This window comes from Thermobia domestica, chromosome 12 (assembly GCF_964235325.1).
Source record: "Thermobia domestica chromosome 12, izTheDome1.hap1.1, whole genome shotgun sequence".
Taxonomy (NCBI): domain Eukaryota; kingdom Metazoa; phylum Arthropoda; class Insecta; order Zygentoma; family Lepismatidae; genus Thermobia; species Thermobia domestica.
The window spans coordinates 58,787,105-58,810,023 of NC_137465.1; the positions used below are offsets into that span (position 1 = coordinate 58,787,105).

Here is a 22,919-nt window from a genome sequence, read left to right on the forward strand (position 1 = left end):
TTTCCTCCAAGTGGAGGAATGTCTTGGCATGTTATGTTTTCAGGCATGTATTTGCTGTCATGTTGGTTGTCCAACTATCAGACATACAGTGAAACTATGCTGCTACTGGAAAAAAGCTATCATTTCTTATATATATCCAACCTCCAATTTCTAATGTTCTTGTCTGTACATACAAAAGTATTTCAAATGAGAGAATTAAGTCATTTGTACGACGTGATGGGGAGGCCACATTTACGCAGCCCCCAATTTTGTTTTCTTAATTTCTCATAATCTAATATGAAATAACGAAAATTAGTTGTGGTACAATCCGGTACTAGCCAAGTACTTTCGTATGATATACAAAAGTCGTGTACCCGGTGTATTAAGTCCAGATTTGACCGCCTGTTTGAACTGGGCCCCTATTTCGATCCGCTACAGGGGTGTAGCCAGCAGGTTTGTGTAGGGGGGCCGTCGTTTTTGAGGGGGGCAGCTACAATGTACAAAGCCAAAAAAAAATGTGTTGCTGCTAGTGTTTTTGAGGCCTGAAATAAAGGAAAATTTTGGTTTCCTTCTGGAAAACTAAAAACACTATTTTAGCTTCTTTATTATTATTATTATTATTATTATTATTATTATTATTATTATTATTATTATTATTATTATTATTATTATTATTATCCATAAATTATATTCAAGATAGTTTTTATTATGCTTAACCAAGAACTACTGCCCGGGACCAAACGCTATACTTTTCTGCATAACTATAAAGGTAACCAAGAAAGTTCTGTCCCTTTTCGTGGAAGTTTGTGTTCAATTGGACCTCACACCGCGAGTTGAATGCGAGTGGAGATAAGGCGAACGTCAGTTTTTGGTGTGGGTATATCCAACATACTACCTGGTTGTGGCAATTCAGACACACCGTGAACTTGCGTAAAGACAGAGGGTGCATGGGACATCCACAGAGCGTCATAAGAGCATGTATGCTGAACGAGTTCAAATGGAGGTCAAACGCCGCTGTAGCGGGACAGAAGATATACCAGGCCTTTGGTGAGGGTGTCGTGACGACGCGGACATTGCAGTGATGGTTTAACAAGTTTAAGGACGATGACGAAACACCCGAAAACACCACGTGCCAGAAGACCAACACATGTACAAAGAGGAACTGGGACTACAATTCAGTGTGTGGAGAAACCATTCGGCAGCACATCCATCAACTTGTGAAGCACTACTAGTTGGGTCGATGGGTCTCTCATATTTTGACTCCGGGCCAGAAGACAACGCGGCAGTCGCCTGTGTTTATTTACTGTTTCAGAGTCATTTCTGGACAGGGCGTTGACATGTGATAAAAAGTGTGTCCTATACGAAGCTCCACGGTGCCGTCATTATTGGTTAGCATCCCATAAACCGATTTCAAAACAACCGAAACCAGCACTGTACCAGAAGAAGGTCCTGCTGTGTCTTTGGTGCATCGTGCATCGGGAATTGCTACCAGCTGGTCAGAATATCAATGCAACTGTGTAGTGTCAGCAGTTGAGCTGTGCTCAACAAAAACTCAAAACTCTGGAGCCATCACTTCTGAATTGCAAATGGGTCCTCGTTTACGGGACAACGCTAAGTCCCACGTGGCTAGGATGACTCAGGACACCATTTTTCGCCTTGGATGGGAAACAATATTGCAACCACTATATTCCCCGGGTAATGCACCGTCCGATTATCACCTGTTCCATTCTTTGGACAATCACCTTAGAGGACGCCAGTTCAAATCCCTAGTAAAAGTGTAAAATGCACCTGATACTTTCTTCGTTTCACGGCCCACCAAGTTCTACCGCGATGGATTCCATGACCTTCCAGAACGTTTTCAGAAGGTCGTCTGTGCTGATGGGGACTATTTTTGATCTTCCAGGGATCATGGAATCATATCGATGTTCGAAGGTGGTGGTTGAAAAAGCAACAAAACTTTTCTTGGTTACCTTTATATTTAAATTTAAAACCTTGTATACAGAACCTATCTACACAAGATTGATTTTCTTTGAAATTTCACTTAATTTCTTTACGGTTTCCTGACAAAAATAATTATTCCGTGACTAAAAATACATAATTATTTTATTACACTGAGTAGAAATAAAAGAGAGAGCTAAAGAAATCCAAATTGAATAAAAGCATTGTTTCTCACCAAATTTTCCATCCTCTTTGTCTTTTAAAACACCTGTTAAAGCATATAAAAATATACTGTACTTATAAATCAGTTTAGTACCTTTGTTTTATGGCTGTATTTGTAGTACCTTGTTAAAACGTTTGTCTTCAAACTGTCAAATCTAAATCGCAGTAAATTGTGTAATCTGCTGTCACAAAAAATATCCTATTTTTCGATCGGTATAAGGAAGAGATACTATACTATTTTTCGATCGGTATGGAAAAACAATATTTCTCCATACTATTTTACCATAAATTATTAATTGTCAATAAACTTTGTTATTTTTAAATGAATGAAGCGAGATAATTTTACTATGATGTTTTAAAAGCTGATCATTTGGGGGGGGCAGGGAACCATTTGGGGGGCCTGGCCCCGATGGCCCCCCCCTTGGCTACACCCCTGATCCGCTAATTTTTCATAATCTAGGACGGTACAAACGAAACAAACTATGGTATAATCCAGCACAAACGAAAATCCTCTCAAATGAGCCGATTAAATCGTTTGTTTAGGGAGGTGGGGGGCCAGGTTCACGTAGCCCCCCAATTTTGTTTTCTTAATATATCATAATCTATTATGGTAAAACTAATACTCATTCTGGTACAATCCGGTACTGACCAAGCACTTTCGTATGGCATACAAAAGTAGTCGTACCCGATGTATTTAGTCATGATTTGAGGGACTGTTTGAGCTGGGCCCCCATTTTGTTAAGTTAATTTTTCATAATTCAAGACGGTACAACGAAACAAATACGGTACAATCCGGTACAAACAAAAATCTTTCAGATGAGGGAATTACTTCGATGGTAGGATGTTGTGGGGGGGCTACGTGAACCTGCCATCCCACTTTATTTACTTAATTTCTCAAACTGCAGTACAGTACAAACAAAAGTATTTGCGGTACAAACCGGAACAAACTAAGTAATTTTTGTTGATAGGCGGAAATCGTTTGTACCGAGAGGTGGGGGTGGCAGGCTCACAAGGGTATTAAAAGCCTCTGCATAATTGAATTTGATTCACTGGCTTTTAACTTTTAAATATGTATCTCTGATCATTCTGCGTAGGTTGTTTCATTTTGATGCCAGGGATAATGGGGCATATCATCACATCACAAAACTCATCTCAAATAATTCTTATATTTTCTTGCCCTACTTCGTTCTTTCTGCTCAACGATAAATGTCACGTTCGTAAATGGTCCATTAAAAACCAGCGGATTTTGTCTCCGACACAACGGCGAAAATCCTGAATACAAAAGATTCCTTAGTGTAGCACCAGTGTATCGAGGATAAACGTACACGTGGAAAGTCCACAGTTTTATTTTTAATTTTTTTTAAAGACCCAGAAACTCCTTGATGACTTAAAGTTTGGGAGAGCTATTTCAGACATTTCACTTGTATTATATATTTCGTTCCGATCCTTCATCATTTTCTTCTATTCTTCTGAGATTCTTTATTTGCTTATTTACCACTTGATTGTTAAGCTTAGATTTTTAAAAAAATATCGCGTGTATACTTACTTTAAACCGTATTTCTATTATCTTCCAGATAATGGTACTAGGAACAGAATTGTTTGAAAGATAGATAGTTACTTTGTATCATTCTTCAGGAAAACTACTCTATATACATGGTAGATCATTGATTTTTCTACAACATCACCAAATAACCGAAGTTCAAACAGTCTTGTCAAGAGGTGTAGATGACTACAGCGTGATGTAATAGTGAATAAGGACTTTAAACTGTTTATTTTTTTCCGGATAGTAAGGAGTAGATATGCCTTATCAAATTATGCATGAAATGCCAGCAATATCAGGATGGGTGTGAAGTGTACACATCGTGGCATTTATGACCATTCCCGGAGAAGCCATACTGAAGGGTTTTTTTTTTCAAAAGGACATCACAGCTCTCACTGATGATGCGATGTGAATGACAAGTGTACTTTATCTAAACATGTTTATTGATTACACAATGAATTACTCTTTTAGATCAGTATTGAAGATAACAAATGCTATAAAATCTAACATCATGTAAGTGCTAGAGATTGAATTCTTGAAGTGACTTGACAAATGCCATCAACATGAAGAGCACTATTTTGTGGTATCTAACCGGTAAGTTTACATAAGAAATACCTTATAACTTAGTTTTAAATTAAGGAAAGAGGCTACCTCCGAGAAAATCCATGGAATCTTTGCGATTAATTCTTGAGAAAATTCAAAGGGGGAACGATAGTTCAGTGGTAGACAGCTTACTTCTAGTGCGTAGGATCCTTGGTTCGATTCCCGAACAAATACACTTGTGGTGGATAGTACCGTGTCCGTGGATTTCCTCGAGGAACTCCCATTTCCTTCCACATTTTCAATCCACCAATTCTTGTATCATGATTCATTTGCCTTAATCATCCGTATTCCTTAGCCCAAAGGGCATAATCGTGGGACGTTAAACTGAAAGACTTAACAACAAAAGTTTCTCAAAATTTGAACAAAACAATGAATTTAAAAAATATATATAATTATTAAATTAAAGTCTTTTCAAGAAGAAGGGAGTACTACCTGTTAATCTGTCTAAACCAATACATAGCTTTCAGCCCGAACTTTAGATAATATTCTACGAAAGATACCTGATATATGAATATATAGATGTTTAGAAATTATGTGACAACTTCAGGAAGTGATTCCTAATATCAAATGAAAGGAAAAAGTGCTAATAGCATGAGTAGAAAAATAAAGCATCGAAAATGAGAAATATCACGTTTTAAAACTACATGACCCCGGTTCGAAAACTATATGACCTGTCACAAGCAGCACTACGTGATCTAGTGTAAATACTGAGGACCTTATCAGTGTGGAGTCCAATCAGTTGGTGAGATGATTTTAAAAAAAAATCAGTATTTTCTAATGAAAATAGTGACAAATGCTATTAAAAAATGACACAATAAATGTATATCTAAATGCAATAGGAATAGAAATGCTATCTTACCGAATACCAGGTCACTAAAAACATACAACATTTAACTTAATATACTACGCTTCCAAATACTTTCTTTTTTTTCACAACTTTGCCTAAAGCCACATTTTGATCATTTTTACATTACTTAACCAGTCGAATCACTTCTCTCTAAAACTATATACATTCCTCCTCAATTACAATGATTTTAATACATCCACAAAAGTTAAGATTATGCCGGTTCGATGACTAGTCCAAAAGTGTTGTTAACCATTCTCCCCTCCTTCAGTTCGAATAATAGTTCCATTTATGGCCACACTTGGCGGTACGAGTTTGAATAATATATCAAATAAGATTTTTTTGAAAAAATATTGTAATTTTCTTTAACTCATTACAATTGAACACGAACTATGTCCAACAACTTTCCTTTCTTTCCAGAACGCAGTTGGCCAATGGACCCGAACTTTTGATACAGCCTGTTTATAGATAACTATAGTTCCACAAAGGGGCATAAATGTATTTACAGTCAGCCACTACATATTTCAGTCACGTATTCAAAGTAGAATATCAATTAATTATTGGGTGACTATTTTCTACTTGTTTCCGTAAATATTGAACAAAAGAGTACTATATTCCTATTTTCAACAGAATTTCAACTCTTTATGTTCTTACTTTTAAGAAATTAAAACAACGATTAGTAAGTAAAATAGAGCCACATTTTGGAATTTAAAATCTACAAAAATCATTGTGAGGCTAGTTAGATCATTATTGCACCCAGGTCCACATTTCTTTTCGTAAGAAAAATCTTTGAATTCAAACATTAACATTTTTTATTTACGTGCAACTACAATAACCTATCTTTTTTCACTAGTTGGAATCACGTTAATTTTGTCCAAAGAAGAAATCAGTTATAAGCTGCATGTGTTTGCTACATTCTTTTCGAATGAGCTTTGTAATCATATGAATATACGTCAGTTCATCACAATCCATAATGAAATTGTAATCATTGCGTGGGACAAACATAAAACTAAAAATGAATAATTGATTTGCTTTTGCGATAAAATTATTTTATCCCAATGTATTTTAGATGTACAACAGTAGAAAGACTTTTCCGGAAAGGTGATGCCTACTGAATCACTTGATTTCACCTACTATGTATCTCTACAAAGACTTGGCTAGCAAGAAGCAAACATTTCTCATCCTAGTATCTGGGTCTTCTACTATTGTATGATTCATATATTTATTTCTCAGCAATCTCAATCGTGACTACATAGTTAGCGTATGTGCCTTTGGTGCAGGACTTTCAGGTTTGATTCCCGGTGCGAGATCACGTGGTTTGGATTCCATGTTCAGCTGTAGATCTACGTTTCATATACAAGGTATGACCAAAATGTACGGTGAATGTAGTTGAACAGTGCCATCTATCGATGTTGTATCCAATTCAACTAGTAAACCCTGTAGCCTAAGCCTTTGGCAGAATCGGTGTCGAGTTTGAACGAGTTGTGACATGTTAGTTGGCTTTCAGAACCAGAAAAGTGAGGACGTGTTAAGAGTGTCTAAAAAAAAAAGTGCCAAAGAAGCTCACGAAATGTCAAAAGTAGTGTATAGGATGAAGTGGTTTCATTGAAGACTGTATACAAGTGGAATGAGCGATTCAAAACCTTCAAGGAATCGGTTGAAAACGAGCGACAATCGAGACGTTCTTCGGCGCCAAAAAAGATGGAAACGTGCAACAAGTGGTACAAATAACTTGTTCAAACACTCGAGAGCTTTCGAGAGCTTTCCGAAGAACTTAAACATCTCGTATAAGTCCGTGGAAAACATTTTAATCGCCGATTAAATGGACAAAGCTTCCTTCTTCACCATGAAAGTGCGCCGTGCCCCACCTTGCTTTTAATCCGCGAATTTTTGGGCGAAAAATATTCTTATCCGTCCACATTCAATGTGCTCTTCAGATATATTACCATGCGGCTTCTGGGTCTTCCCAAAAATTAAAACCGCGACTAAAGGAAAATGTTTTGACACCATTCCTGCAGGGGCGGATCCAGGATGGACATTTGGGAGGGCGGTGGGTTGTAAAGCTGCTACTTAAAGCTACTTTTAAGAGCTCCAAACTCTGAGATGGTTTTAATTATATATAAAATATGAAAGTTTCCTATTCTGGGGGGCAATCGCCCCGATCGCTCCCTCTTGGATTCGCCACTGCATTCTTGACATTAAGAGGACCACGGCAGAGCAGCTGAACGCCCTTCTAAATAAAGCCTTTAGAAATGCTTCCAGTCATGAATTCAACTTTTGGGTAAGTGCATTGCTAGCCCAAGACAGTACTTTGAGGAAGATTAAATCAAATTCCAAATTCCTTATTGCTTTGTTTCTAAAACAAAACAAAAATAGTTACCGTATTTTTTGATCACACCTCGTAGTACCAGTGCTTAAAGAAACGCTAAATTTCAGATCAATTAACCAACCATACATTTTTCTGAGATTTTGTGTTATTCTATCGCTCTCACGAAGTAACGGAACCCGCCTAATTGTACAGTATCTAATTCATGTAACCGAACTCTTTCACTAATCAAGTTGACTCTGTATATCCTAATATGTAAATCAAATATGCTAAACGTGGCGAGAAAGAGTGAACCAACTTTTCATTCTTTTCTATTCAAGAGCTTGAAAAATCAATATTCATCATTGTGGTATTAGCGTGTAAGTATCTTTCTGCTGTTCATACCTTTATATTTAGGTTGAATATTAACTACAAAATAACATTGCTTTTGTCTTTTCATAGTTCTTTCAGCTGCATACGTTTCCAGTCTGCCTGCGAACCGGAAGATATTAATTGGGGAAGTTCATCTAGAAGTTACAGAATCTCATATAGGTTTCTCCCTTAAATCAACGAAGAAAGGTAACATATAGTACAGTATTGTTTTTATTTATTTAGATATACTCTATGCAGAGGCAGACGAGATAAGTTCATGTAATTGCCATATTCGAGAAAAGAAATGAAAAATGAAATTATAGACTCTCTGTTGGTAGGCCCTAATTTTGATAAGTGGCTTCCATGTTACTTACTTGTCATTTAGAAAGATAACTTACTAACAAACATCCAGGTTACTATCTAACCAACTCAAAGTATGCTTCTACAACACTTATTAAAATGAGAATAAACATCCTTTTCCCCACTAAACTTGCCTTAAGGATGTGTGCGTGAAACTTACTCATGAATCTCAAGTCATTTGCAGTGCTGGGACTTATTTCAAATGAATGTATTTCAAATACATATTTAAAAACAAGATACCATTTTGTATTTTATACCTTTTCAAAAACAATTTTGTATTTTATACTTGAAATAGGTTTTGTGGTGTATTTTGTTATTTTGTATAATATGCAAAATACAAAATAGGTATGATCTTGGCACTAAAATATAACGCAGTTTATGAACCTGCACACAGTATACTATTTGAAGTGGAAGAATATGTTAGTGATGAATCTGATGATGATGAGGTGGAATATTAAGACTCTGGTGTTGTAGGTGTAGGAGAAACTTTAGAACGTAGTACTTCATTTACATTACCAGCTCATCAGCTTGTTGTGCTCATAGTGTTAGCCTCGTTGCATCCGCTGATAGTAAAGATGTTCCCAAGGAAGTAGGTGGAGGGAACTACAACAGACATCAACACTCTGTCTTGGCAACTCTCTGGAACTTACTGTCGAAATTCCCGAAATCATGCGAAGTTTTCAAAAGATATCGTTGGTGTGTCTCTCACAATACCTTGTCGTACAAAGTGGAATTCTTATTTTGATAGTTTAATGAAGCTTCAAACCGTAAAAAGTAAGATAAATGATCCATGCCTTGCACTGGGAATTCCCACTTTTAAAGATAACGAGTTGGAATCTCTCGACGAATACTTAAATTGTAAAGAGTCCATCGCACAAGGACTTAATTGAATCCAATCATTTGACTCTTTCTTTCATGGCGAGCTCATCCCAGAACTTATTCTCATGAAGAAAGTTCTGGAAAAAGTGGAACTCCGTTCATTAAAGTACTGTAATCTGCTAGTGAAGGTATTGTTAAAGGGCATGTACGAAAGCTTCCGTGAATATTTAACCTTGGAGTCATTAGTAAATGATGCTATCCTTGTTTCTGTCACTCATCCGTTTTTAAACTTAGAAGGGTTCCCAAGGAAAACAGATCATCTGTGAAAGAGCAGTTATGGAAAAGATTCGCCATGAACACTCACTGACAAGACTGCACGATCAAATGAGAGAGTAGATGATCTTAAAGAACAATATTATTTGTTTGAATCGGACACCAACGATCACGAGGAAAATATCTGTGCGTCTAGCAATGCTTCTCAGCAGGCCCGTATCCAGGGGGGTCTAGAGGGCCGACACCCCCTAAATTTTTGCTGGCTCCCCTAAAAGTTTCACGGTAGGCTTGCAAATGAGCTATAATATGGTGATGAACTATAATATGGTTGGACCTGCCCCCCTAAATTCTACCGCCCCCCTACATTTTTAGGCTGGCTACTGACCTGCTTCGCAGTTATAGTGTCTCCAGTACCTTGAGAATTCAGATACTTCACTGTGTGTATTGGAGAGCTTCCCGCTTGTTCTCAAATTATGTTAAGAAGTTCAATGCATGTGTGCAAAATTCAGCAGCTGTTGAGCGACTTTTTTCATTTGGGGGTCTCATTATGAGACCCCACAGAATGAGAATGAGCAGGGCTTGAAAAATCTTGCGTGCGTGTACACGCCAGTCAAGAAATCTACTAGCCAGACCATTTTGGAGTCACAGTATTTATACAAATAAACAAAAATCACTTTGCGACACAACGTACCAATATTTTTTTTATTTTGTTTATTGGCATCTCTTACAAATAAAAAAGAGTGGCATCTGCAATTTTCTTGAATTCACGTTTTTGATTGATTGGTCTTTACTCACCAAATATAAAAAAAGTACTCGCCACTGGCGAGTGGATTTTTCAAATTCTGAGTGTGAGTGACAAAATGTTTGAAAAACAATTGTTGCTGAAAGCGAATAAGCGCTTCCTTAAATGAAGGAATCGTGTTTGATGTAGGCCTAATGAAAGCGTTTGCTATTGGTTACTGCAAAGATGTATGTATTTCATCTCTAAACTATTATATGAACCATAAGACTACGTAAAAAATTAGTGATACCTATTTTGTATTTTGCAAATGTATTTGAAATACGTTTTTCTGTATTTTATATTTTAAATACATTTCTGAAAACTATTTTGCATTTTGTATTTTAAAAATATTTTGTGATACTATTTTATATTTTGCATTTCAAATAGGTTTGCTTGCCTATTTTGCCCAGCACTGGTCATTTGGCTCGTGAGATGGAAAGTACAGAGAAAAATATGTAGACAATAAACTTGATGAAAATTTTAAAATCTCATGTGATTATGATCAGTTGCATGATAGGCTTAGTAGCTCCTATTGCTTCACGACTCAGAATCATATATCAGTTCTCTGTTGTAGAAATTTTCAATCTAACCGACGACTGGCATGTCGTGAAGGAGGTAAGATTACATACAAGGAAAAGTGATCACTGTATACAATATTTGGACATGAATCTTTTAAGCTCTAAAAGGAGCTTCAGATAGGGATCTAAAAGGTGAAATATGTCCAGAATAATAAAAAAAAAGTGCACTTGATTCCCTTGTGAATTGAGCACACAATATACAGCAACGAAGTTATAAAATAGAGGATCTGCCCATATTACAATATCGTGAAGCCATACGTCAGTTTCGACACACCTACTCTGCCCACTCCGCGCCATTAAGATCGTACTGTTTCGAGCCAACAATCATGGCGGAAACGAGAGTAGCCAATCAGACGTGCCGGCTCAGACGTTGCTCAGTTGTTTTTTGGCTTCACTGAGTTCATATGATAAAGATACGTATGGGCAGATCCTCTATTTTATAACATCCTTGATATACAGTAAGTTTTTTTTTTTTTTTATCTGATCACCCCGCACTTAATCTGCCGCTCACAGACAAGCGAAGCACATGAAAACATTCTGAATATAATGGCATCCTTATTATGTCGCTTGTGAAAACTGACGGCTTCGCAAACTTTCTGGTTTATTGGTTCTTTCACCACACAGATGACCAAAACAGATTTTCAAAGTGCATATAAAATTGTGCTTGTCTTTATTTTTCTTTTGTCTATGATGAAAAGTGTTGAAACTCCGCAGTTCCTTATACGAGTCCTTTGTCGTCGTAAAATTCAAAATAAATGAGAAATATTCTCTCCAATATTGAGCAGCAATCTTCGTTGTCTTCCTTCCGTTATACTTTTTAAGATTTGTGTTCTAATAGGAACTCTCAAACAATAATAAATTAGCTTCTTTTAATATTGTTACTTGTCTAAATGATTAATTGCTGTTCAATTGAGATGTAGGCAGAGAGACTATTTGTTCCCGTTACGATAAGACCAATGGCCGACACATTCTGTCAGCGATGTACGCAGAATTTCATCAAGGGATGTTCAAGCACTAAATTTCATATATACAGTATAGTAAATGTTTATAGTAAATGTTTATTAGTATATAGTAAATGTTATAGTTATTAGTATGATGTTATGTTTATTAGTATGATACATATAGTAAATGTTTATTTTTACGTAATAGTTTACTCAAGAGGCTTCAAATGAAAGGGGTTTCAGTAGAAATGAGTGAGATGAAAGTGTATGCAGATATTCTCATAATCCAAAGCAAATCCGCTCTCCATCACAAACTGATCATTCTGCAGCAGAAGTAATTTAATTATCTATATATATAAAAGAGAACGTACAATATTTTGTCCGCTCATCACGCTAATACGGCTGAACCAATTTCTTTCATTTTTGGGGGGTTATTAGGATTTGGACCCTAGATGGTTTTTATCATATCACTTTAATTTTTAATTACCAGTGTCTTGAGATAATTGACCATTCAAGTGTCCATAACGTACAAATCCTTTGTTATTAGTTCATCATAGGTAAAAATAAACGTATTTATATGCAACCCGCATGACCGTGTCACTCGGCGGGTTAACATAAATGACAGGCGATATACAGCGGAAAATAGCTTGAATCTTCTGTTTAAAATTTTTAAATTGATTTGCTTATTTTTACAGACACTTTTACAATATGCCAGCACCGGGATGACCGCAGCGAAGCGGGCGGGTTAACATAAATGACAGGCGATATAATGTTAAGATTTACTGCAATCTTCTATGGTTTTTATCATATCACTTGAAAGCGAAAAAGTAAAAATTATCTAAGTAACAAAGTTTATTGCGTTCCGGGGTGACCGCAGCGAAGCGGGGTGAACGCTGCTAGTAAAATTATGTAAAAGTTTAAAATAAGTGTATTTCTATAAGAAACAAAATCGAACTATCCTTCTCTTGCAATTCATGAAACTAGAAGTTATCTTATCTACTTGAGGTATTTTCCATTCTTATTTCCTTTATGAAGAACTGAGGAGTACTTTTAAATTTATTGGGCTTAGAAAACATTTAAGAACAAACCAACAGCTGAAATAACTAGGTGAAACCGAATCCATATTTCCACACTGCTAGATATTACTTACAGATGCATTTATTCGATCTTTGAAAAGTAAGTGACAATTATGAAAACTCTGAAATAAACTTTTTCTTCCCTGGAGTATTACGTCTCTCGGTAACGACATTGTCAGAGAAAAAAATCGGTATATAATTCGCTTCAATTTATAAGTTTAGGAACAACTCCAGCATTTTTCTGCTATTACTAAGCAAAACTGCAGTAAACACGACTGCTGCACTTATTTCTTAAGTTTCTTTCCTTTTTCTTTTCTTTTCTTTTTCTTTCTTTCTTTTCTTTTCTTTTTTTTTTTGATATTTCAAAGATTACAAAGCTGAAAGCGAATAAGTTGTATCTTGCATTATTCAGTTCAACTATCACTTACTCCTGACATATTTTTAGCTTATCGTAATTAGCGAATGATATCATTATTTTAGTCTTGTTATTACTATAGTTTTCAATTTTAAGATAAGAATCCATTACAGTTTAGGTACAAGTGTAGTTTCGCTTTTCATATACACATCTCGCTCTTAGGTGTGCATAACACAATATTGGGGGTTCTTGAGGAAAGGCGCTTAGGTAAATGATTGTCGCAAATCTGTAACTCTCTTGTTGTGAGAATATAATTTGATAATGATTTTACAGGGTACTTTTAATACTGTTACTACGTGTATAATCGGGAAAAGTATATTTGTGGTAAATTTCATAGGAAAGGAGTTATAAATTAGAAAATTAGAATGAGTAAAACAAAATATTGCTAAACGGACAAGAAAGTTTTATTTTCGTTATATTGTTATTTACTGCTCTTTTGACATGAAGTTTACCACATACATACCTTTGCCGATTATAGAATACTAACATTATAAAAAATACCGACCAAAATCGTTATCAAATTATATTCCTACAACAACACACTTATAGACATGCGACAATCATTTTAAAAATGACTATATATGTTTAATGGAAACATGATGACGGTCTTCTCGTTTTATACGCTGTGCATCTTACTACTTATGTACAAAAAATGTCGAGATTTTATCCGAACAGACATATGAGACGTTAGTAAAATTGTGGTGTAAATCACATTTTCCTGACATGATTTCCAGAACTTGAATCCACAATTTATTTGATGGCAAAGTGACGTGAATGTATATTGGCAGATAACTGACTCACAATAGAACTTTGTAATATTTGAGGAATTTTTCTGTAGTGACTCTAATAAAGTTTCAATGTCTCAAAAACTCCGAAAAGTGACACACAACATTGCCATTCAACGGCTCTTGTATGAATTTAGAGAGATTTAATCTCATATCTTTGGACTTAACTCTCGAAGACCGTTTAAATTTATATGACCAGGTCAGCGCATATTTACGGTCAGAGTAATATATAGAAATTATGTTGTCCTGGGGACCCAATATTCGACTCACCATGTCCACTTAACATCAGAAATAAAGGTAATATTTTTAAAATGCTGATTTACGTAGTTGCTGATAGAATTGTGGTCATTTAAGCACACGTTTTCAAACCATACCTGTACGTAAACTGATACTGTGAAGGATATTTCATGTTACGCTATATCAACTTAAATGAAGATGTTTCCAATATTATGAGTGGCAGAAACACATATACGATAGCAGACAAATGAATAAATTTGCACTTTCAATATTTGTTTCACTGGTATGGTCTCAAGCAAATGACCAAGAATGTAGCCACTTTGTTTTATCTTGCTAGCGAGTACTAGCGAATCAATGCTTTGGTATGTAATATGATGTTAAGTTGTAGTAGCATGCATGTTTGTAGAGTTGAAGAAATATAGTATCGTGGTTGAGAAAAATGCAGTACAACGGAAATTTGTAAAGATGGGTAGTCATTGATAATGTATTTAACAATACGAATCGATATCCAAATATTACTTTATCACCTAGTAGGTGTTGTGCTCGAGGTTTCTTGTGCACTAAATAATTTCTGCACTAAACAACTTTGCGTTTGCTTGTAATTATTGTTCTAAGTGTGATGTTCATTACCTGCCGCAGCACTAAAGGAAAGAAGTTGAATAACATAGTAATTGTAAATATAACTGTAATTATAATTATAATTGTAACTTTCAAGTTTTAGATATGTGTAACTTTTCTTCTATGCGAATATTACTGTATTTTATAGGTGGAGCATCTATACTACAAGGCCGATTAGGACTTTCTTTACTAAAAGACCATGGTTTGCCGTTGTTATGCGAAGATGCGGATGTTTGTTTGGAATGGGACAAAGGTTTAAAACTACAAATTAACCAGCGAGATGCAAACTGTGTTGAAACAAGTTGGAGTGGCAACAATACAGAATTTAGAGACTGTTTTGATTTAGGCGACGCACATTGGTATGGAGGAGTTGGAAATACGCAACAGACCTGGCCAATGGAAACAATTCCTTTTGGTCTTAGTGCATTTACAGGAGGATTGGCAGAAGCTTATTGGCTTAACTCAAACGGATCTTATATTTATGTTGCAGGTGGGGTACCACTTTTCGTTAGTATTGATAATCAACTGTGTTTGGTAGCGAAAAGTGAATCACCATACATTGTTCAGGAGTCTGTGAACTTAAGTTATAATGTATGTTCAGCAGATAACGCTAGAGTAGCTCACTTGGATGCTTTGAATAGGTTTATTGGTACACCATCAGATATTCCTGATGAGAGGATGATCCGGCATCCTATTTGGTCTACATGGGCAAAATATAGAACAGAAGTAAATCAAGACGATGTGTTGAATATGGCCAATGAGATTGTTGAATATGGATTCAACAATAGTCAGTTGGAAATTGACGACAAATGGGAGAAAAACTATGGTGATTTCACATTTGATTTGGGCAAATTTCCAAATATGTCTGCTCTTGTTCAACAAGTGAAGGACTTGGGTTTCCGTGTTACATTATGGATGTATCCTTTCATCAACCATGAAAGTTCACAATTTCAAACAATTTCTGAGAAAGGATACTTCATTAAAAATCCCGAAGGAAATGTTGCCGACGTGACATGGTGGGAAGGAATTGGCGGGATGATTGATTTTACCAATCAAGAAGCCGCAGATTGGTACATTTCAACCCTCAAGAACATCCAAGCTGATTATGGTATTGACTCTTTCAAGTTTGACTCCGGTGAACCATCACAAGTACCTCTGCCATATGCACTCAATGCTCCTCCAGAGTTACAGCCAATTATATACACTACGGCTTATACTCACACAATAGCGAAAATGGGTAATATGGTTGAAGACCGTATTGGAAGACGAAGCACAACTTTGCCTTTCTTCGTCAGAATGTATGATAAAAATACTCGATGGGGCTATGACAATGGCTTAAAAACTCTAGTGACTACATTACTATTTATGAATACAATTGGATACACATTCGTATTACCTGATATGGTTGGGGGAAACGGTTACCTAGCACACCCAACTAAAGAGTTGTTCATACGATGGTTACAGGCTAACACGTTTATGCCTTCAATACAGTTCTCTTTCTGTCCATGGGATTACGATAATGAGGTAAGTCAACATTAACATTCATTTCATTGGTTTATCCATGTGATTTTACGATTTTACATGACACTTCATTATCACACTTATCACAGTATAAAAATGTTTATAAAAAGCAATTTTCGATATATATATATATATATATATATATATATATATATATATATATATATATATATATATATATATATATATATATATATATATATATATATATATATATACTGAAAACTGTGTCAGTGTTTGTGCTCTTAATACTTACCTCAGTTCGTATATTTTCCTTTCTTCAAATATTTCTAATCATTCTAATCAAGTACTTCTATAAAAATATAAAAGAATGTTATGGACAGGGCTGGATTAAGGGGTGCTATAGCCCCGGCCCTCCACTCAAATCAAAATCGCAACTGGTTATCTGAAAAGAATCATGAAGATACAATCATAATCATAAAATAAAATATGACCACAAATATGAAACATATTCTCTTAACTTACCTACTGTACTTCGACAAAAATGTATTAGGTGAAATCAGCAGGGGCCACATCTTTTTTCTAGCCCAGGGCCTCCAGATGAATTAATCCAGCCCTGGTTATGGAGATAAAAAAAAATTGTACTAGTTATAATAATTAAGATGAGAAAATTTATTAAAATAAGATTATAAAACACGTTTAGATAAATGTAATTCTTTCAATATCACAGAAAATCAAAGTATGATGCATTAAATTTGAAGTTTCTGCCGTAATTTCTGAAGTGCTTGTGACATCTAAAGTAATACTCGTCAAAAGTTTAAGAGTGAAATTTGCCCGTGGCCCCGCGTAACGCTCTCGCCTAGTCGTTAACGCTCTCGCCTTCGGTGCGAGCGGTCCCGGGTTCGATATTCTGTGGGGGCACTCGGTCGAAAAAGTGTAAAAAACTTTTTCTGGCCAGCTATCCTGAATTAGGATTTCCTCATTCGCACCAGGCAAATGTCCGGGTGGTAGCTAACATATAGGTCCCAGATCGCTTCCTTCCTTCCCCTTCTTTCTTTTCTTTCCCCGTGTAGTGTGCTCGCCGAGGGACGTCATCCCTCAAACATGACGGGCTAACATGGCCCGTCCGAACACGGCATGGGCTAACATGCCGAAAGCCCAAAAATCTAATTCCTAAATCCTGAAATGCGCCCATTGTGTCAACTTCCTACCTTAAACATATTTTCTTTAATAAACGTACCTTAAAAATTAGTGATAATAAATCGTTAAAAGTGTGAGGTGGGCGAATGACAGATTTGTCTGAATTCTCTTCTCTTTTTGTGGGTCATATTTATTAAAGTTAAGTGGTACCACCTACACAAACGTATCAATTTATCATAATTTGAAATTATACTATTATTTAAGAAAGCAAGTAATGGAATATATTAAGATCCTACTCTAACTTACATATGGGGCCACGGTGGTTCAGTAGTTGAGCGTTCATCTCTCGTGCATGAGATCCTTGGTTTGATTCCAGCTCGAGTCGAGTGAACTTTGTGATATACTAAGACCGTTTGGGTGGATTTTCTTCGGGTTCTCCCACTTTCTTCATTCCATCGTTTTCATTTATTTCTCATCACAATCTTCTTTAGCCTAGCCGGCATAACCGTGGGACTAAAAACTTACACAATTTCGTTTTATTTTTTAATTTATACACTTAATATCTCTGCTTTAGTAGCAGAACGCAATCTTAGGATTTAGGGTTGAGATTTCTGGGCTTTCAGCATCTATGGCCATTTATCCCGTCACGAATGAGGGATGACGTCCCTCGTTGAGCACACCATCCGGGGAAAGGGAAGAAGAAAGGATTGGGGAAGGAAGGAAGCGGCCTGGGATCTGTAAGTTAGGTACCACCTGATGTGAATGAGGAAAACCCAGGAAAGCCTCATTCAGGATAGCTGGTCTTAAAAAGCTTTTTACATTGTTTCGACCGAGTGCCCCCCACCGGGAATAGAACCCGGTACCAAAGGTGAGAGCGTTAGTGATTACGTTTCGCGGAGCCACTCAGAAAGCAATCTTGTAAACTAAGTCGCAACCGTAAGAGTGTCAGAAATGGCATTCCTAAAATTCTCATCTTATTAGAAATCTATATATTAATAGCGGAGTCTGTGAACAAAAAACTTCAGATCCAAATTGAAAATGACTATGTTTGTGAGTCTTAATCTCTTGAACCACCCGATCGTTCTCGATCAAATTTTTGACGTAGATGCAGTTCTGGCCTAGCAGTGATTTTGGCTATTCACTTTGTCGGTAGAACATAGGGAGGGAGGAGGGGGAATTATAAAAATAATAATTGAATCATACGACCAATTTCAATCAAATTTTCAACATAGATGGCGTTTGTGCCTGGGATGAATTCACCATTTCACTTTGACGGAACAGCGTAGGGGATGAGGAGGATGACGAGATATACAAAAATCAATGAATATAAAAATAAAAGTGACCATGTTCGTGAGTTAATAATTCTTGAACCACCCGACCGATCTCGATCAAACTTTCAACATAGATAAGGTTCGGATCTGGGATGCTTTTATCGTTTTACTTTGACGGCACAATGTAGAGGTTGGGGAAGGGGGAGACATATGTAAAAAGATAAAAATAAAAGTGATTGTCTTTGTGGCTTCATCACGCTTAAACCACCGAACCGATCTTAATCAAATTATCAACATAGATGACGTTCGAACCTGGGGTGTTTTCTGTTATATCCCTTTGACGGTAGAACTTAGGGCAGGAGGAAGTGAGGGGAGAGATATATAAACATAAATAAAATAAAATTTTCAACATAGATGACGTTCGAGCCTGGAAAGTTTTTTTTTTAAATATTTTTACTTTTGACAGTAGAACCTAGGAGAGAGGGAGGGGAAAGGGAGATTAATATATAAAAATAAATAGAACTTAACTCTTGAACCACAACATACATGACATTCGCGCCTGGGATAATTTTTATCATACCGTGCCCCGCAACATGGGAGAGGAGAGGGATATATAAAAATCACCGAAAATGACCAAAATCAACCTTATTCTTTACATCAATTGAAAGCAAACTCCTAAACAAGTTTTTTAAAAATATATTTTTATTGTAATATTTTTTTCCCATGGTACACACTACAGTTTTATATCCAGTACTGTTCAATAGTTTCCATGTGTTAGAGCTTACTTATATTAAAATGAATATATGCTACACAACGTAATCTATATGCATTATGTTGAAAATACGAATTACATATACGAGTATAATGTGTATATAACTATGTTAAGTTCCGCTACATGCAACTATAAATGAACTCATCAATGTTTAATATTAATAAATTTAAATTTTCAAAGTTAATTATTAACATACTTGCGAATGTGTCATAAGCAGCTATAGCATATATATATCGCCTATAATATCACTTTTATCTCAATCATCATCCATGTCAACTTCCACAGAATTACAACTTGTACCTCTACAATGAATAGAATCATTTGTACATATCATTCCTTGCCTTCTGCATACGAAATGTATTGTAGCACATTGTGTTATGCTGTATCCGCATTTCACAAATTTCAATAAATAATTGGGTGCTGGTGATTAAGCCATCTTCACTGGTGTCAGATGTTCATGATCTTCACTCCCATTCCCAGCTACATTTCATTCCCCATCCACTGTTGAACCTGATGATACACTCGTTGACTATGAAATTTTCATGCATCTATTGAGGGAGGTAGCCCTTTCGGTTTTACCTGAACTGTTGATTTTGTCGTCCTTGATGTGAACATTCGAGACCACATTTCGTTTCATGATCAACAATGTTAACTTCTTTCGATTTCCCAGCTGTCTTGAAATCAGTAGAATGTTTCTTAAACATCTCATTCCTCTTTCCTCACATTCCTCATTCCTCTTTTCTCCATCTCATTCCTCGCAATCTTTTGATCCATATTTTCATCATTCCTAAAATTATTGTAGAGCAATAGAAACTTGTAGAACTTCTTAATATGCTGTAAAAAATGTTACAACCTCAAAATATATTGTCAAAAGACAACATATTTATATATTATGAAAAAGTAAAAAGTATGTTGCTATAATATGACATATCGTTATCATGAATGATCCCAAGAAGACTAAGCATAGCATTTCAGATGTAAAGAAAGTTTATATTCTTGCAAATAAGGTAGGAATTCCATAAACAATGAGATTCATTCTTAGTTTTCATTATTTAAGTAACGTACATATTTTTTTTAAAAAGAGCACAATTTTAATATATTTGTTTTTGTTTCTCAGTAAGAGAAATCTTTAAAATTCTCTAATAACGCTACAGCTTTTGAACAATAGATTTAAAGGACAAATAATGAGCAATGTAAAATTGATTATATTACTTTTGTATATTATGTTACTTTTGATTATATTGATTTTGATCTTTTGTAGACTATAGAAATTTCCCGTAAGTATACTTCTCTTCATGCTGAATATTCTGACACAATTATTGCGTTGGCAAGAAAAGCTGTGGAAGATGGAACTCCCATAAATCCTCCTTTGTGGTGGGTAGATCCTACAGACGAAGTGGCTCTTACGATTGATTCAGGTAAGAACAATATGCACAATTTTCTTAATGTAGTTTTGATTCCGTTTTATTGTTACATCTTTATTTACATAGGTCGGTCAGTTACAAACGCGACACATTGGTAACAACTGAACAATGAATACAAAAAACAATATTCACACCACACTATGTTAACCTATGTGCCATTCATTGAGCGCCACTAATATAAAGATTACTACTAGTAAGGCGAGGATATTAGATAAGATGCTGTAGTCAATTTTACAGAGTAGAATGGAAATACAATAAGGTGTAACAATTTATTGCATTGCAATGTCCTCTTAATTGAATTTTGTGAAGACTGCTACCAATACGAAAACTAGTTATACGATTTCAAAATGTCAGTACCTCGAAGATACTACAATTGCTATCCAAATGAAAAAATTGGTTATCTTTTTGCATGATAGTATCTCTCCTCATAAACTCATACAACATACTCTTCCACATCTTTCATAGTTTCCGGATATATTCTCTGTGATTATGCAAAATTCAGTTTACACCGCTTTGTTGAAACAAGTGCTGTGTTGTTCAAAGTTCAGATAGAGTGAAACATTAAAAAAACATCTTCTGCCCTACTGTCATTGTCAGCTGGCATAGATGTGAAACAATATCTATTTTTTAATTTTTTTATAGGAAAAAGACATGCTTTCGTGTAGTTACATTCGGTGATGCGTTTAAAATTGACTAATCTTAAGTATTCGTATTTCACAATAATAATGTTCATAAAAACTACATTACAAATTCAATTCAAATGCTGTTATCGACATACGTGATTAAGGACATAAACAATTGGAATATTTTGGATTTTTGCTTTGAGTCAAAATGTTTCTAGTTCGATCCTCAGCGAGTGACCTTATAATGGACTACATAATACCATACTCAAGGAAAAACTCTACAAAACTGTAATATGCTCACAGGAAAATATAACAAACTAAAAAAAATAATAGTATAGCTATTTGGTATTCTAAATTGTGAGTAATTTCTTTATATGCATTAGCTGACTAAATGTTACTTTTTTTCTGTTTTCACAGAGTTTCTTCTTGGAGAGGACTTAGTGGCAGCTCCTATTCTTGAAGAAGGTGCTACTTCACGAGACATTTACCTTCCAATTGGAACCTGGAGAGATAATCTAAGAGGAGATATTTACACAGGACCTATTTGGCTAAGAAATTATTCAGTGGCATTGGATGAATTGGCATATTTCACAAGAGAAGTCTAAATGAAACACTGAAACGTTTATGGTAGTAGTTCACACCACTTCGAAAAAACAATTAACGTATTACCTTATACATTAATTGCAAGCAGACACTAAATAGCTAATTTATAGTGTAATATCTCTTGTGCTTCCTGAGATATAATTTCTTTCGTGCTAGATATTTGTTATTATGTTATTTCTTTATTATATGTTTCCTGAGATGAGTTGTTATAGAATGTTTTTGTCATGAAATATGTAAATGATACGTTGTAAATAAAATATATAATATGTAAACTACAATTTTCGCTATAATGCTTATAATACCTATGAGGTTTAATTTATAGACCATGGATCAATAGTTACCAGGAAGGACCAAGGGCCGGGCAACCCGGACGACTGCCCGGAGCGTCAAAGTCAGAAGGGCGCCAAAACGAGCCTCAAAATGTAAATTTTATAATGTATTTTCCACTGACTTTTTTGGTTTATATTCTTGTTAAGTAGCGGTAATTACTTAACAAGAATTTAGTCTTTTTTTTTCATTTCACCATGGAAGAAGAGAGTTTTATAGTACCAAGAGGGCTGTATCGACAAATGGAGAGATGGCATGTAGAATAAAGAGTGAAGGGGGAGTAAGTATTGTTTGTTTGATTGAGTTTAGCGTTCCACAGTTATGCCTTAATGGCCAAAGGAGATGTGGATACTGATTATAGTGGAATCCGAACCATTTTTATCTTTCAACAGTAACCCACCGGGAATTGGACCCGGGACCACAGAAGGCAGGCGTGCTAGCCACTAGACCAAGCGGGGGGGGGGGGGTTGGTGTTGTTTATAGCGGGCCATATTCTTTGTGAAGTTTTCCTAGGTAATGAATGTCTGTTTGAAAAATGTGTTTAAAATATTAAAAATACTATGGTAAAATGTAAAATAAAGGCTAGTACTA

The 22,919-nt window shown here is 35.6% G+C and overlaps 1 protein-coding gene across 1 annotated transcript; it reads left to right on the forward strand.

The window, feature by feature from the left end:
- Positions 1 to 3,966: 3,966 nt before the first annotated feature.
- On the forward strand, positions 3,967 to 22,273 carry LOC145666466 (alpha-galactosidase MYORG-like). Its single transcript, XM_081733707.1, has 5 exons — positions 3,967 to 4,273; positions 7,894 to 8,010; positions 14,835 to 16,210; positions 20,613 to 20,769; positions 21,816 to 22,273. The coding sequence occupies exons 1-5, from the start codon at positions 4,243 to 4,245 to the stop codon at positions 22,001 to 22,003; spliced, it is 1,869 nt and encodes a 622-aa protein (XP_081589833.1). The 5' UTR covers positions 3,967 to 4,242; the 3' UTR covers positions 22,004 to 22,273.
- The last annotated feature ends 646 nt before the right edge of the window (positions 22,274 to 22,919 follow it).

Excerpts from the sequence above, each read along its gene's own strand:
- LOC145666466 (XM_081733707.1), top strand. The coding sequence starts at position 4,243 with ATGAAGAGCACTATTTTGTGGTATCTAACCG. Across the intron at positions 16,211-20,612 it reads CATGGGATTACGATAATGAG|ACTATAGAAATTTCCCGTAA; the intron begins GTAAGTCAACAT and ends GATCTTTTGTAG. Across the intron at positions 20,770-21,815 it reads GGCTCTTACGATTGATTCAG|AGTTTCTTCTTGGAGAGGAC; the intron begins GTAAGAACAATA and ends CTGTTTTCACAG.